The 17,500-nt window shown below is 45.5% G+C and overlaps 2 protein-coding genes across 4 annotated transcripts in view; one reads left to right on the plus strand and one right to left on the minus strand.

The window, feature by feature from the left end:
- The window catches only part of CPAMD8 (C3 and PZP like alpha-2-macroglobulin domain containing 8), a 300,356-nt gene extending 290,244 nt beyond the window's left edge, over positions 1-10,112 (plus strand). For both annotated transcript variants that reach the window (XM_063914497.1, XM_063914498.1), the window contains exons 41-43: positions 4,364-4,435; positions 6,859-7,030; positions 7,304-10,112. In XM_063914497.1, the coding sequence (XP_063770567.1) occupies positions 4,364-4,435; positions 6,859-7,030; position 7,304 (245 nt within the window). In that variant the 3' untranslated portion in view covers positions 7,305-10,112. The remainder of the gene's footprint in view (positions 1-4,363; positions 4,436-6,858; positions 7,031-7,303) is intronic.
- F2RL3 (F2R like thrombin or trypsin receptor 3) overlaps positions 10,099-17,500 on the minus strand; it is a 46,990-nt gene continuing 39,588 nt past the window's right edge. The window contains exons 1-2 of one of the 2 annotated variants that reach the window (XM_063914499.1): positions 16,463-16,742; positions 10,099-12,780 (exon numbers count right to left, since the gene is read on the minus strand). In XM_063914499.1, the coding sequence (XP_063770569.1) occupies positions 11,708-12,691 (984 nt within the window). In that variant the 5' untranslated portion in view covers positions 12,692-12,780; positions 16,463-16,742 and the 3' untranslated portion in view covers positions 10,099-11,707. Of the gene's footprint in view, positions 12,781-16,462; positions 16,743-17,500 lie in introns of those variants that run through there. The other variant, XM_063914500.1, reaches the window with a different exon arrangement.

The raw sequence follows: 17,500 nt of genomic DNA on the forward strand, positions 1-17,500 counted from the left end.
TCCGGTTTCGGAACCACAAACAGGGTTGAGCTTAACCCTTTCCTTGCTGCAGTAGAGGAAACTGGACCACTACCTGTTGAAGATACAATTTTGTATTGCATTCAACACTAACTCCCTCTCTGAGGGAGCCGCAGGTAGAGCCGATTTGAAAAACCGGCGAGGAGGCACCTCTTCGAATTCCAGCTTGTATCCCTGAGAAACAATTTCTATTGCCCAGGGATCCACCTGTGAATGAACCCAGATGTGGCTGAAATGTCGAAGACGTGCCCCCACTTGAGCGGACTCCCCCAGGGAAGCCCCAGCGTCATGCGGTGGATTTTGCAGAGGCAGGGGAGGACTTCTGTTCCTGGGAACTAGCTGTGTGCCGCTTTTTTCCTCTGCCCTTACCTCTGGCAAGAAAGGACGATCCTCGTACTCTTTTGCTTTTATTCGAACGAAAGGACTGCATTTGATAATGAGGCGCTTTCTTAGGCTGTGAGGGAACATAAGGCAAAAAATTCGATTTACCTGCCGTAGCTGTGGAGACGAGGTCCGAGAGGCCTTCTCCAAATAACTCCTCACCTTTGTAAGGCAAAGACTCCATATGCCTCTTTGAGTCGGCATCACCCGTCCACTGTCGGGTCCATAAGACTCGCCTAGCAGAAACAGACATAGCGTTTATTCTGGAACTTAGCAAACAAATGTCTCTTTGAGCATCCCTCATATATAACGCAGCATCTTTTATATGCCCAAGGGTCATTAAAATGGTATCCTTATCTAGGGTCTCAATTTCCGTAGATAAGGAGGCTGTCCATGCTGCGACAGCACTACAAACCCAGGCCGACACCATTGCCGGTCTAAGAATTGTACCTGAATGTGTGTAAATGGACTTCATGGTAACCTCCTGTCTGCGATCAGCAGCATCCTTGAGGGTAGCCGTATCTTGGGATGGCAGCGCTATCTTCTTTGATAAACGTGTTAAAGCCTTGTCCACCTTAGGAGAAGCCTCCCATCGTATCCTATCCGTTTGCGGGAAAGGATACGCCATAAGAATCCTTTTGGGAATCTGCAGCCTCTTGTCTGGAGATTCCCAAGCCTTTTCGCACAGCTCGCTCAGCTCATACGAGGATGGAAAAGTGACCTCAGCCTTTTTCTCTTTATACATGTGTATCCTCTTGTCAGGGACAGGGGGTTCCTCTGTGATATGCAAAACATCTTTTATTGCAATAATCATATATCGAATGCCCTTAGCCACTTTTGGCTGTAATTTTGCTTCCTCATAGCTGACACTGGAGTCTGAATCCGTGTCGGTATCTGTGTCCATTATTTGGGACAATGTGCGCTTCTGAGACCCGGAAGGTCCCGGTGACACAGGGACAGGCATGGTCTGACTACCTGACTGTTCCCTAGCCTCAGCCTTGTCTAATCTCTTGTGTAATAAATTTACACTAGCACTCAAGACATTCCACATCTCCATCCAGTCCGGTGTCGGCGCTGCCAACGGAGATCTGACATTCATACACTCCCCCTCCTCCTTTGGTGAGCCTTCCACTTCATACATGTCGACACATGCGTACCGACACACCCCACACACACAGGGAAGCTCTTATCTGAAGACAGTTCCCCACCAGGCCCTTTGGAGAGACAGTGAGAGAGTATGCCAGCACACACCCCAGCGCTATATAACCCAGGCAAATCACAGAATGTTTCCCCAGTAGCGCTGAAATAACACGTTTTTCACCAATTATGTGCCCCCCCCCCCCCCCCTTGAAAAACTCACTGTCACCTCAGTAGCAGGGGAGAGTCCGGGGAGCTTCCTCTCTGCGCTGTGCTGTGGAGAAAAATGGCGCTGGTGAGTGCTGAGGGAGAAGCCCTGCCCCCTCGGCGGCGGGCTTCTGTCCCGCTCAAATTATTCAAAAACATGGCGGGGGCTCTTTGTACATGTATATATGTGTTTATGCCATAATAGAGGTTTATATTGCTGCCCAGGGCGCCCCCCCTGCGCCTTGCACCCTTACAGTGACCGGAGTGTGTGAGTTGTATGGGAGCAATGGCGCACAGCTGCAGTGCTGTGCGTTACCTCAGTGAAGATCACGAAGTCTTCTGCCGCCTTTGAAGTCTTCTTACTTCTCATACTCACCCGGCTTCTATCTTCTGGCTCTGCGAGGAGGACGGCGGCGCGGCTCTGGGACGAACTCCAGGGTGAGACCTGTGTTCCGACTCCCTCTGGAGCTAATGGTGTCCAGTAGCCTAAGAAACAGGACCTTGAAACTCAGAGAAGTAGGGCTGTTTCTCTCTCCTCAGTCCCTCGATGCAGGGAGTCTGTTGCCAGCAGTGCTCCCTGAAAATAAAAAACCTAATTAAAATACTTTCTTAGCAGGAAACTCAGGAGAGCTCCCTGCAGTGCACCCATCTCCTCTGGGCACAGTATCAAACTGAGGTCTGGAGGAGGGGCATAGAGGGAGGAGCCAGTGCACACCCAGAGTCAAAGTCTTTCTTAAAGTGCCCATGTCTCCTGCGGAGCCCGTCTATCCCCCATGGTCCTTACGGAGTCCCAGCATCCTCTAGGACGTTAGAGAAATTAGGGGTAAAATCTTCAAGCTATTTAACATTGACACTACCTCATGGCTTCTGCTGGCATTCTCAATAGTAGGATTGTCACAAGCTCAACACTGAAGTCTCTTCTATGGCAGTCAGGAGTCACAGTGTGAGGCACGCAAAGAAGGTGTAGTAGAAATGCTGTGAAATGGCGGAGGGGGCCACACATGCACAGTCAGCTGCATAGCAGGAACGGTAGATATAGACTGCACTGCACTGAATGTAATTGGCTTGTCGGGCCACCCGCCTGTGGCATCCCTGATCACCATCTCCAGTTATCACAGGGAGATTTAAACATAGAGTTTGATGGCAGATAAGTACCACATAACCCATCTAGCCTGCCCCTATATTAGTCTTGTGTTCTAATGTCATTTTTGTGCTTATGGAATTTAAATGTCTTACATTACATGCAAGTTACAGAAACAGATGGATTCTGGGTAGGTATATGTGTGAGAAAAAATGGCAAGGAGCTCTCAATGGGACCAATGAAAACTCAAGTGTCATACATCATATGTAAGGCAAATCTTTCCCATATTTCCCAGCACAGTCCACTTTATTGGCAAAAATTACTTCCTCCACAGTTTGCGTTACACCCATATTAGTAGAACATGCTGAAATAGGTCCCTAAAATGGTGTTACCCGATTTGTGGCCTAACGATAAGTACAGGGTGGATGTTACAGTAGTGGGAAGACTTTTGTACAGGTCAAATATATGCAACTTACTAGCTATGTATATTGGGCAGAGTGGGGACTGTGTTCAGGCTACGGACTGATTTTTAGCATCTTCCCAAATGCAATGCCCAAATAACATCTGCTTCCGACTGAGGTTACTTATATCTATATATACAAAAGTCCCCGTGTTTCACCCGCCGACTGCCATTTTATGCTTATTACCTTGTGCACCTACATGGTATTAATAATCGGAGGCGCTAGGGAAGAGCAGAACGATGATAGAGCTGATGATCAGGGTAGCAGCAAAGAGCAGCTTCATGTTTCTTACCAGCTGCCACAGCATGAAAGACAGGGAGCACAGGCCGCGGCGTTAGAGAAATGGGGCACAGCCAGTGAGAGTGGCAATAATAGCTGTTACAAATTATTCCAGTTATCCGTTCTGTGGCAGTCAGTGCAGAGGGCACTCAGAGAGGGGGGCATGAGGCTTGAGCTGAGTGTCCTAGCTATACCCCTGGCTTGCTCCAGGCACTTCAGATTCTCAGGCCCAAGGACAGCCTCCGCTCGGACCCAGTCACACAATTGAACAAGCCGAGGTATGAGAAGTAGAAAAGGGGAGGATCTTAGAGGAGAACAGCTCCTCCTCTCCCTCCATCCAGCCTGGCTACGCGACAGACAGCACAGTGACAGCAGTGTTCAGTGTTACTGGGGAAGTGGGGACTGTTGGTGGCATATAATGAGTCAATATGACTCATTATAATGCCACTGGCTGCGGGCTCCTTCACTGCAGCGGGCACCAGTGCAATGCACTGGCTGTATCACTTCTAGTTCCGCCTTTGGGCTGCGGGCCTCTTCTCTGCAGTGGGCCCCAGGGCAATGCACCAGCTGCACTGGCGCTAGTTCTGCATCACATTCTAGAACAGTTTTGCCTCTGCCATGGTAGCATCTAGTTCATGGAAGAAATGTTTTGTAATTGCATTGACAATCAAGAAACGGATGGTACTCAATATTTTTCTACATTCTGTAACACAATATATTTAAAAAAAAATTGTTTTCTTTAATAATTGTACATTTATTAACATGCTGGTTTTCAATATTGTGATATTATTTTCTAAAGATGAAAACACATCAGAAGAGGAAGCTGACTCTGCCACATTACCAGAGCAGGAACCATCCCAAGAGAAAACAGGTAAATTACTCCATCCATTGCAGTTCTAGGTATACACAAACCACACTGTAACATATTAAACGAAACACAGAGGGTCTCTTTAAGAAACAGGAGCTTTTAAGAGAGGAGGGCGCCCATGTGCAGTCTCCAATTGTCCCCCTCCTCTCCAGCGGTGCAGTGGACTCTGGCATTGTGCAGGTCTCCGGGAACATGGTACCTGTGCCCCAGCATCAGCAAGTGTGTAAGCATTGGGGGGGGAGTTGGTAGGACACACATTGGTGGTACAGCAGGTGGACGGGAGCCTGGGAGGCATCCCAGCATCTTGGAGAGTGCTGGGCATGCCCCCACAGTGACCTGAACGAGGGTGCTATGAGGCACCACCCCTTTTCTGATGCCCTGCCCCCTTATTGGAAGGAAAGTTGGGAGGTATGTGTCAGGCAAGTAGTTTGTGGTTGTTGTGGGGCATTAGGAACAAGAGAGTTGGCAGTATGGATAGGAGAGCGAGGAACAGGAGAGATGGCAGTAAGAGGAGGAGAGAGGGAATTGGCCACAGACACAAGGTATGGTGCCACATTGATCTTCATTTTGGGCTGTAAAGCTTTTAGTTCTGCGTGTGGCAATGGTAGGTTGCCTGTACCATGTCACCACCAGAACCCACCCATTTAGGCCTCTGATAGGAACACCCAGTAAGTGCTTGTCTACATGTGGGCGGTCCATTCCTATGTCCAAACTGCAGTTAGATTAGTAGGCTGGATTGCACGTTTCGCCTGTGGGCCATAGGAGCAGATGTATTAAGCCTGGAGAAGTGATAAAGCAGTAATAACTGGAAGATGGTAACGCACCAGCCAATCAGCTTCTGTCATTTTTCAAACCTGTAAAGATTGGCTGGTGCATTATCACCTTCCACTTATCACTTCTTTATCACTTCTACAGGCTTAATACATCTGCCCCATAGTTTGGACCCTGGGGCAGATGTATTAACCTGGAGAAGGCATAAGGAAGTGATTAACCAGTGATAAATGCAAGGTGATAAACACACCAGCCAATCAGCTCCCAATAATGCACCAGCTGATTAGCTGGTGCATTATCACCTTGCACTTAACACTGCTTTATCACTGGTTTATCACTTCCTTATACCTTCTCCAGGTTAATACATCTACCCCCCTGTGTTTTATAATGAGATACATAAAAAATTCACCAATATAGAATTGTCCTAAATTATAAAATGAGCATTACAACATGCAGTAGGAGGCACATAGAAAAGGATTTTGCACAAAACTGACATGGAGTATCAGCACTTTGTAAATTGAGATATGTCTGACATCTATCTTTTTTTAGGAATATTCTTTGCTGTCTCAAATATACATTTACACATTGAGAAAAACATACTAGGAGCATACTGTATTTAACTTCAGCAAGGGTGTTTGTTGATTACAGTATAACAAAGGGTAGTAGAGACGTGTTAGTAGTTAGTACACTGTACAAATGGTGGTCTGTGTACTAAGGCAAATATTTATTCCCTCCCCATACTAATTTCTACAGCACATGGGTCATACATGCGTATATGCTATGACGATATTTAAATAATAAATTGGAGCAATAACAGATCTTCTTTGCTTCAATGGAAAATCTGTAATCTATGCAGATATTTATATATATTATCCCAGAGGTTCTCAAACGCGATCCTCAAGGCACTGCAATAGTCCAGGTTTTAGGTATAGCCCTGGCTCAGCACAGATGGTTAAATCAAACTGATGGAGGTTCTAATTAAGTCACCTGTGGCCAAGCATGGATAAACTTAAAACCTGGATCATTGGGGTGCCTTGAGGACTGCGTTTGGGACCTCTGTATTAGCCATTGGCTTAATTCAGCATTGGTGCATTTTTTCTTTCTGAACATCTGTCCAGCAATGTTAGGGCCTCGTGCTCACTACCTATAATATGTGTCCGATTCAGCATGGTACCTAGAGGGGTGTAGTATGGTATGCCGGCGCTGGGATCCCGAGCGCCGGCATACCGACAGCTGGGCGAACGCAAATGAGCCCCTTGCAGGCTCGCTGCGCTCGCCACGCTGAGGGCACAATGCGCCATGCTATTTATTCTCCCTCCAGGGGGTTATGGACCCCCAAGAGGGAGAATAGTTGTCGGTATGCCGGGTGTCGGGAATCCGGCGCCGGTATACTGAGCGCCAGGATCCCAACAGCCAGCATACTAAATACCACCCACCTAGAGGAAGTAGATGATTAGTATGGTAAAAAAAAAAGTCAGTACAGAGAGTGTAACATCACTTAGCAGCAGGGCACTTTATGTTGTATAATGGGGTGCCCAATATTAAATGGGATATGCTGGTAATATATAAATATATGTTAATAATAATAAGAATATAAATGAGATGGATGCATGAGGTAATTGACAAAGTATACCACTATTGTTCTTGTTACACAGAGGAGGATATGCCTATTCACCAGCAAGAGGACTCCTACTATTCATACGAGTATGAATCGGATCCGTATGCTGCCGACAATGAAGATGGCCTTGAAATTGCTGTGCAGCTGACAACAGTCGCAAACTTGGCTGAGGAGAACGGCAAAGTGGATGTGCTGCGAACCACAGAATGGTAACCATAACTGCAGCTCTATAATAATCCTGTGTATGGCTGCAAACTCCAGTGCTCAAGGGCCAGCAATAGTCCAAGTGCAAAAGCACAGGCTTGTTAGTGATGACACATTTGCTGCTTCAAGCAGATATTTGCAAAGTATGATGTGGCACCTATATAATGGAACTGTGCAGCCATCTCTGCAATATACAAACATCAACAACACCCTAATCTGACCTCACTCTTTCTTTCTTTCTTTCTTTCTTTCTTTCTTTCCTTTTTTTTTTTCTACAGAAAATGTTTTGTAAAAGAAAAATATCAAGATGGACCAGTTTTTACAATATTGGTATCAGGAGACCATAGAAAAGAAAGAAGTGTTCTAGTTGGTTATGGACCTAAAATCTGTTTGGTATTAATTTCTATATATCTTACATTTTTCCAGCTTGATTTCTTTTGAACACAGATGTAACAAAACTAGCAAATTCTGCCCTCAAAGCAGTAACTAAGATAGCTATTTTATCTCCTGAGCCATATGCTGACCTCTCCTGACTCCACCAATTCATCATACTTTCCTTTCCTATATTTGACTTCATACGCAGTGTCATTTCCTGTTTATGTTCTATTCCTGCACAACTGAGCATCCTCCTCAGGACTCACTGCAGCCATTGTCACTTCCTGTTTCATCTTCCTATCAGACGCAAGTATACTTTTCTCTGTCAGTTTGTCACAATTTGGTTCAATTAGTGTAACTGATTTTGTTTATGTATGTGAATATTGTGTACAGAATTTGTCCATATGCAACCACACTCTTTTTTTTTTTTTTAGATGATTTTAAATCATTGATTTAATTAACTACTATAAAGATACTGAGAGATAATATGTTAAAAATTACCACAAAAAAAAATGTAAAATTTAGAAACCAGGGTTTGTATAATTATGAAGGAGGTAATGAAAGATTGCAAGTTCTTACAGCAAATCATGTAACAGGTGTACATGATATAAACGAATTGTGTTCTGTGATATCAAGCCCTCACAGATGGATAGGTCATTCAGCAGTTGAAGTGACTAAGGGCCTGATTGAGAGATGTAGGCAAACCGATGGCTTACATATATCTCTGATGTTTACTGAACTGCGCATGTGCAGGTTGGGTCGTGCGTTGTCAAACGGGCTGCAACCATTTGGGCTAGAGAATGGGTGAGATGACCACCATAAACGGGGGCAAGTCAGACTCATTTTCAGGGAGTGGCGAGGCAGGTGTCTGCATCTTCCTATGCAGACTTACTGGCCTCTGCTATAGTGCTGAGGTGGCCATTCTGAGTAACTTTAGGCTTACTCAGATCTCTGCGACTGATGGTGACCCGATGCTGCATCCTACGACACAGCACTCAGGTTTGCGTTCCCGGCAGTGGGCATTTTTTGTCCTTAGATGCCTCCTGTGGGATTAGCATCGTTTCGTATCACTACTGCATCCAAAGATGCAGCAGCCATGCAAATAGCGCACATCTCTGAATCAGGGCCTCAGTCATTAGCTATGTGTATTTAGGGCCTACAGGAATAGACGGGTGTAGTACTGCTGACCGGCGGTCAGGAGACCGCCGGTCAGCTTACCGATGCCGGGGAGGGGCGAGTGCAGCAAGCCCCTTGCGGGCTCGCTGCGCCACGGGTTCTATTCCCACTCTACGGGTGTCGTGGACACCCACGAGTGGAAATAGTCCCTGTTGGTCGGCATGCCGACCATCGGGATAGTGAGCCGTCGGGCTCGTGGAGGAGGTCATGTGACTGTCGGTCAGCTGACCGGCGGTCACATGAATACCACCCGGAATAGACAAAATACAAATGAAATGAAACGGAACATCACGGACTATATAAGAACATATAAAGAAAGAAATAATAAGTGTTGTTAATTTAGGCTTTGGGTTGACAAAAAATTGTTAAAAAATGTTTTAAACTTTTAAAATGGTGTAGTAAGTATAGTTACTCCACTTTTATATATCTCCTAGAGTAATCAGTGTTTGTCTATTATTATACAGTAGCTGTATACATACAGAACTAAGTACCTGGGCCATTAAACTTTACTATATAGGAGCACATTAAGAACAATGCAATTAAAGCACTTCTCCCATGTCTGTAGAAAACTCTTCATGATATCCAGGACTGTCTTGTGTGGCATAATACACAGAACCAGATTTATCAAGCCTTGGAAAGTGATACATTACACGGTGATAAGGTACCAGCCAATCAGCTCCTAACTGCCATGTTACAGGGCAGGCTGTGTTTGAAAAATTACAGTTAGGACAAGGAGCTGATCGTTTGGTACTTTATCTCCATGTAGGTTATCACTGCCCATGGCTTCATAAATCTGGGCCACAAGCACCATAATACAGGTCACTAACTGCCATGAAATAATGGACCATGTGCATATGCATCTTGCAAGTAATACCATGTCTAAGGTACAGAATACCTAGGGGGTAACTTTATTAGCAGGGCATTTCCCACAGAAAAGCTTGCATTGCCAAATCTGCTTAGGGGAAGCTTTGTCCTACAGTATCCATTGATGTCTTGCTACTGCTACTATACACCACAATACCCTCTCCCCCACAGATAACTTAATGTATAAAAATAGTATGTTAAATTATATATAATACTACTACAGTTCTTCCTAATACATGTATATAAATTTAATGTTAAACAGAAACGGTTATATTTTTTTCTCTTTCTTGCCAAAGGGATTGTGTTTGTTTAAGATTTCTGGGTTTTCTAGGTCTAGGGTGTGGGCAAGAGAAATGGCATCAACATACTTTTTAGTTGCTTTTTTTTCTTGAGGGGGGAGGGGGTGACTTCAAGTATACACTGAAAAATAAGTTTCATCTTCTGTTCAGTGCCTGGCAGCAACATGCTTCATAAAGTGATGTTAGTGGCCGAGCAGCAGAGGGTCTGCTGTTAAATGTTAGTAAATGTGTTACTGTCTGACTTGTATAAGCTTATACCAATTGTTTACGGTAGATATGTATAATAAAGTTGTTTTGTATCTGATAAATGCAGTGTTAGTGTTCCCACACATGTCCTTTTTCTTAAGTTAAAATAAACTTTTTACAAACTTTTTAGCGTCTTCATTTTTTCTCCATCTTTATTTATAAATGTAAAAAATTGTGTAACAATGACCTCTGTGAGCCAAAGATTGGACTCATACAAACTTAATGATATTTAAAACTTAAGCACTGAAAATGTTTTACTTTTTATGGCCATCTATGTGCATGGTAAATACTGGCTGCTTAACTTCTGCACTGTAATTAAGATTTTAGTTTATAGGTATTTCATACTAAACCTTGTTCAATCAAAATACTGACAACAATTGGCCGACAGTCAAAATACCAACATTTAAAATACAGACAAGGTCAAAATACCGACATCTAAAATGTCGACAGGTCAAAAAGTCGACACACGGTTTCCTAGGGTTTTGTGTGTCGACATGGACACCGTATAAGTGTACCGTGTCCTCTCGCATGGCTCGTTGTGCTTGGCATGCTTCGAGCACTATTATATTCCCCCTCCAGGTCCACTGGGATGGTAAAGTATGAACAAGTCTGTTTCAATGAAAAACTCATGTAGCCTTTTTGTTCTGTCGACATTTTAAATGTCGGTATTTTTAATTGACGTTATTTTGACGTTGTCGGTATTTTGATCTTCTCTGTATTTTGACCGTTGGTCAATGGTTGTTGGTATTTTGACCGTCGAGTTTTTGAAAGTAGGTAAATTGACTGCATCCTGTTTGAACACACCCCACCCAAATGTAACTCTCTGTACAGTTACATCTGCCCCACCTGCAGTGCACATGGTTTTGCCCAATTGCTAATTTTTTTGGTTTGCTAACAAACCTGAATAAGGCCCAAAGTCTACAACATTTCCAGAGCTGTGTCATGTTGGGTAGCTGTAATAAATAAAATTGTAATAAAACTATATTATGAACATGTTATGCAATAATGGCATGGTATTTAGGTTTACGGTCTGTATATAGTGTATTCAAATTTGTTATAATCACAACCAGTGACTGCTCCTACCTTCTGCTTAAGGGGAACTGCAAGTGTGCGCATACACAATGTGACATCAACTCACACATACACAAATATACAAAACTCAAGTGAGGGTTCAGTGTCACTATTATGGCCATGAAGCGTGGAGTAGGTGTATTGCCATATAGGTCTCTGCCATAATGTGGTGTGAGCAAATTATTAGAAGACTATTTAGCAACTTTTAGCCTTCTCAAAGGCTCACTATCCTTGTAGCCAAATTAATTTACCTGATTGAGACATTGATTACCAATTGCACTAATGTAAACACGCCTGTGTACGATCATTTGTTTTGAAGGAATTTCACTAGCTCCGTTTTACATGATGGGATTTCCAAACTTTATTTCTTGTCTTGGAATGAATGTTTATCTCCCATTTCTCTTCATACTGTACATAAATAGATATCTGCAAATGTCATCATTAGACCTCACCGGCCTAACTGTGTGGCAGTGTATCTACTTTGTACCTATGCCACTTTATACAATATGGTGATCCCACACATGAACATGAATAGCTTATGGGCTATGGTCGGTGTATGCCACCATACAGTCCCTTTTGGTAGCTGGAGACATTTTGTCCAGTTGTATAGTTTGGAAAGTGGTACTTTGCAGGCTGGGGAAGAAAGAAATGTCACAGCACTGAATGAGACCGCGAGTTGGAACAACTTGCTGGAAGAGTCTCTTTAGATGTCTTGAGGGATATCAATGTCAGTTTGGATCTTTTCCTAAACTTGTCTCTCACTTTATCACGAAACTCTTCTGACACATAGTAATACACAAAGGGATCCACACAGCTGTTGAAGGCACTCAGAGTTAAGCAGACCATATAGACTGCATAGAGGTCAGCATAGTGTTGAAAACAGTGCTCTGAGTAATGTATCAAAAGCACCACATTGCTTGGTGTCAAGAACACAATCACTATAAGCAGAACCAAGGCGCTTAGTTTCACAGCATGGACGTACTTCTCCCCACTTAGAATCAGTGCACGAATGACAGAAACATAACAGAAAATGATAATTACCAATGGTAAAATAAAGCACAGGACAATAATGGTCATGAAATAATAAAAAAGATACATGGCTTGCTCTTGTCTGGGAAGGGCATCATGGCACACTGTAAGTTCAGCGTTCAGAAGACGGTAGGATTGTTGCATAGTTGCCAAAGGAATTGTAGATAAAATGGCAAATAACCAGGAAATAGAGCATATGCCAACAGCAAAGTTCCTGCTTCTAAATGTTCTGGAGAAGAAGGGGTGAACCACAGCCAAGTAACGGTCAATGCTGATACTCATTAGGAGCAGGACCGAGCAGTACATGTTACCATAAAAGAAGCTGGTTACAGCCCTGCACATAAGCTCACCAAAAATCCAGTTGTTACCCAGAAAATAGTAAAACATCTTAAACGGCAGTACAAGGATAAGCAGGAGGTCTGCCACTGCTAGATTCATCATGAAGACAGTGGAAGTCATCTTTTTCACTTTGGTCATCAACACCCACAGAGCAAGACCATTGGCAGGTAAACCTACCAGGAATATCACAGTATAGATTGAGGGTATCAACACGACTGTGGTTGAGCTTTTCAGGTGATCCATTGAGGATTGTGAAATTGACAACATTGTATTGTTTAATTTTCCTGGAAAGGATCGTGGGCATAAGGTATATTCAGCTGTACTTGTCTCATTAGATTGGGCTTCCTCAGAATAATCTGTAAGGAAAATTGAAATAATGTGTTAGACCACATTGTTCGGACATCAAAGATACTGGCTCTCTGATAAGCTGGATATATTTTTAGTTAACAGTTGGAAAAAAACAAACCATGTAAATTCTTTCTCTGCATATTCACATTTATTAGGGAGTGGTCATGAGGCTTGTCCAGCCAACGTTAAGTAGAAGTCATGCCTTCCTAGCTCGGAATACAGTCGTTAGGTCGACACAACTTGGGTCGACAGTCATTAGGTCGACATGGGCATTAGGTCGACATGTACTAAGTCGACAGGTCAAAAGTTTGACATGAGTTTTTCACATTTATTTTAAATTTTTGGACTTTTTCATACTTTACGATCCACGTGGATTACAGTTGGGAACGGTAACATGTGCCGAGCGCAGCAATAGCGGAGCGAAGCACCTTGCCCGAAGCATGACGAGCAAAGCGAGCCATGTGAGGGGACACGGTGCACTAATTGGGGTTCGCTGTAACATTACGAAGAGAACGACACCAAAAAATTTCCAAAAACTTATGTCGACCTTTACACCTGTCAACCTAGTACATGTCGACCAAATGCCCATGTCATCCTTCAGTGGTCGACCTAATGACTGTCGACCTAAGTTGTGTCGACCCATACCCCGTAGCTCAGTGATTTTCAACCATTTTCAACTCGCAGCACCTCAAACCGGATTTTTTAAATGCTAAGGCACACCATCAGTTCCCCACGACCACCAAGGGGGGGTGGGGGCGGGTTTGGGGAAACACACATTGGCCTCCAGAGAAACAAAACACATATTGGCCCCCTCAGCAATTTAAACACATTGGCCCCCACAGTAATTGCAGCACACATTGGCCCTCAAAGTGATTGCAGCAAATATTGGCCCCCATGGTAATTGCAGCACATATTGGCCCTCCTGTGATTGCAAAACACATTGGCCCCCACGGTAATTGCAGCACAAATTGTCCCCCACGGTAAATGCAGAACACACTGGCCCCACGGTAATTGCAGCACATATTGGCCCCCACACTAGTTCCAACACACATTGGCCATCACAGTAACAATAAATAAAAATTTACAGGAACCTACTGTACTTGAGTAGGTTAGTTGATCTGTAGCTGTGGAGGAGGCAGAAGCTGTGTACGGTCTCCCTCCTTCAGCGGTGCCGCCAGCGGCGAGGAGCGAGGACACAGGAGCAGCACTGGGCGGGCAGGTGACGTGGAGCAGCACTGGGCGGGCAGGTGACATAGAGGAGTACTGGGCGGGTGGTCGACGTAGCGTGCGTGTGTAACCCATGAGTCATATACAGGTCACGGGCCAGGCTGCGTCTGGGCTACCCAGAAGAGCCCGGCGCCGCCCGAGCCCAACATTATGAATTAAAGTGAGGCAGCGGCAGGGTTATGCAGCGGGCATCTCTGGCAGCACATCTCAGAACCGCTTGTGTGCCGCGGTACAGCAGTTGAAAAACTCTGCCCTAGCTCTATGTCTGTCTGTTACTGCCCAGTTTTTTTTCTGTTACTGTTCCAATTGTAAAGCGCAACAGAATATACTGCACTGTATAAGAAACTGTTAACAAATAATAATGCACATTAGTTACACTCACAAGTGCACAAAGCATGCAAAGGGGCTGATTCTGATCCACGACAAAGTGGCTGTAGTTGTGTCCGTCCGTGGAATCCAGATTTATACTGATGTCAGAATCCAAAGGATTAATGCAGGGGTGTGTACATCTGCAAGCGGAAAGCCGTGCCACCAGGGCTGGTGCAAGGTTTCTAGGCGCCCTAGGCAAAATGTTGTGTACCGCCTCCCCTTGCATCCCGACATCTGTATCCCAGCTTCTCGGAGCTGCATCCCGACACCTGTATCCCAGCAACTCTGTGCTGCTTCCCTCTGTATCCCGTCACCTATATCCCAGCTCCTCGTGCTGCTTCCCCCATCCCGTCACCATTATACCAGTTCGTCAGTGCCGATTCCCCCATTCTGTTGCCTGTATATTGGCTCCTCTGTTTCGCTTCCCCCTGCATCCCAACACCTGTATCCCAGTTCCTCTGTGCCGCTTCCCCCTGCATCCTGTCACCTGTATCCCAGCTCCTCTGTTCTACTTCTTCCTGCATCCCGACACCTGTATCCTAGCTCCTCTGTACTGCTTTGCAGCATCCCGTCACCTGTATCCCGGCTACTCAGTACCGCTTCCCCTTATCCTGTCACCTATATCCCAGTTCCTCTGTGCCGATTCCTCCCATCCCTTCACCTGTATCCTGGCTCCTCTGTGCCGCTTCCCCCTGCATCCCGTCACCTTTATCCCGGCTCCTCTGTGCAGCTTCCCTCTATCCCGTCACCTGTATCCCAGCTCCTCTTTGCCATTTCCCCCTGCATCCCGTCACCTGTATCCCAGCTCCTCTTTGCCGTTTCCCCCTGCATCCCGTCACCTGTATCCCAGCTCCCCTGTACCACTTCCCACTGCATCCTGACACCTATATCCTAGCTCTTCTGTTCTGCTTTGCCCCATTCCGTCACCTGTATCCTGGCTCATCTGTGCCGCTTCCCCCTGCATCCCGTCACCTGTATCCCAGCTCCTCTGTGTTGTTTCCCCCTGCATCACAACACCTGTATCCCAGCTCCTCTGTGCCGCTTCCTCCCATCCCGTCACCTGTATCCCAGCTCCTTGTGCTGCTTCCCTCATCACGTCACCTGTATCCTGGCTCCTCTGTGCCTCTTCCCCCCATCCCGTCACCTGTATCCCAGTCCCTCTGTGCCGATTCCCCCATTCTGTTACCTGTATATCGGCTCCTCTGTGCCGCTTCCCCCTGCATCCCAACACCTGTATCCCAGCTCCTCTGTTCCGCTTCCCCCTGCATCCTGACACCTGTATCCTAGCTGCTCTGTACTGCTTTCACCCATCCCGTCACCTGTATCCCGGCTTCCCCCTATAGTGCCGCTTCCCCCTATACCGACACCTGTATCCCAGTTCTTCTGTGCCACTTCTCCCTGCATCCCGACACCTGTATCCAGGTTCCTCTGTGCCACTTCTCCCTGCATCCCGTCACCTGTATCCTGGCTCCTCTGTGCCACTTCTCCCCATCCTGTCACCTGTATCCCAGCTCCTGGGTGCCACTTCCCCCATCCTGTCACCTGTATCCCAGTTCCTTTGTGTCGCTTCCTCCCATCCTATCACCTGTATCCCGGCTCCTCTGTGCTGCTTAACCCATCCAGTCAACTATATCCATGCTCCTGGGTGCCACTTTCCCCATCCTGTTACCTGTATCCCAGTTCCTCTGTGCTGCTTAACCCATCCAGTCAACTGTATCCCAGCTCTTCTGCTCCATTTATCACATCCAGTCACCTGTATCCCGACCCTTTCTTGTCACCTCCCCCGTCACCCGTATTACTGCTCCACGGTGCTCCTTCCCCTCATCCCATCACCAGTATTCCAGCACCTCTGTGCTGCTACCTCCCATTATATATATATATATATATATATATAAGTCCCAAGTGCTCTGTATCTACATATTAAACAATACCTGCCCCCATTCCAAACACACAACTTTGCACCATGCGCAAGTACTGTAACTTAAATATATCTACATACGACATTATCCCACCCCACATATTACTCTAATACCCACCTCCCCAGATAATATTAATATATACCCCAACCCCCATATAACACTAAAAAGCACCCACCTACTGCTTGAAGGGTTCTGCATTTTTGTCTCACTCATGGTGCACACTGAGAAACAGGGCAGGATAGGCACACACGAACAAGATTCCAGGAGTAAGAAGAGGCAGGGAGGAGGGGACGGAGCCTCGGGAGGGGCAGAAGAAGGAACTTTAGTCCAATGTAGACTATAGTAGATAGGTGGCTGATACCGGAGGAGGGAGCAACCACCATGCAGAGAAAAATGGGGTCGGGCGTCGGTCACTGCTGCTGGCTGCACCAGACATGTCAGATTGACATGTCTGCAGTCTCAGTAACTAACGGTTGGTGATTCAGCACTGGTCAAGGGGGGTAATTCCAAGTTGATTGCAGCAGGATTTTTGTAAGCAATTGGGCAAAACCATGGGGGTAATTCCAAGTTGATCGCAGCAGGAATTCTGTTAGCAATTGGGCAAAACTATGTGCACTGCAGGGGAGGCAGATATAACATGTGCAGAGAGAGTTAGATTTGGGTGTGGTGTGTTCAATCTGCAATCTAATTTGCAGTGTAAAAATAAAGCAGCCAGTATTTACCCTGCACAGAAATAAAATAACCCACCCAAATCTAACGCTCTCTGCAAATTTTATAGCTGCCACACCTGCAGTGCACATGGTTTTGCCCAACTGCTAAAAAATTTCCTGCTGCGATCAACTTGGAATTACCCCCCATGTGCACTGCAGGGGAGGCAGATATAACATGTGCAGAGAGTTAGATTTGGGTGGGGTGTGTTCAATCTGCAATCTAATTTGCAGTGTAAAAATAAAGCAGCCAGTATTTACCCTGCAAAGAAATAAAATAACCCACCCAAATCTCTGCACATGTTATATCTGCCCCCCCTGCAGTGCACATGGTTTTGCCCAATTGCTATCAAAAATCCTGCTGCGATCAACTTGGAATTACCCCCAAGATTAGAACCAGAGTCGGGTAATTGCTGGGAATTGCTGCCCAAATAGGACCCTCCTGGTGGTGCGCCTAGAGTCAGTATTGTAATTGAGAAAAAATGGAAAGAGAAAAGAAGACTCCT

This window comes from Pseudophryne corroboree, chromosome 1 (assembly GCF_028390025.1).
Source record: "Pseudophryne corroboree isolate aPseCor3 chromosome 1, aPseCor3.hap2, whole genome shotgun sequence".
Taxonomy (NCBI): domain Eukaryota; kingdom Metazoa; phylum Chordata; class Amphibia; order Anura; family Myobatrachidae; genus Pseudophryne; species Pseudophryne corroboree.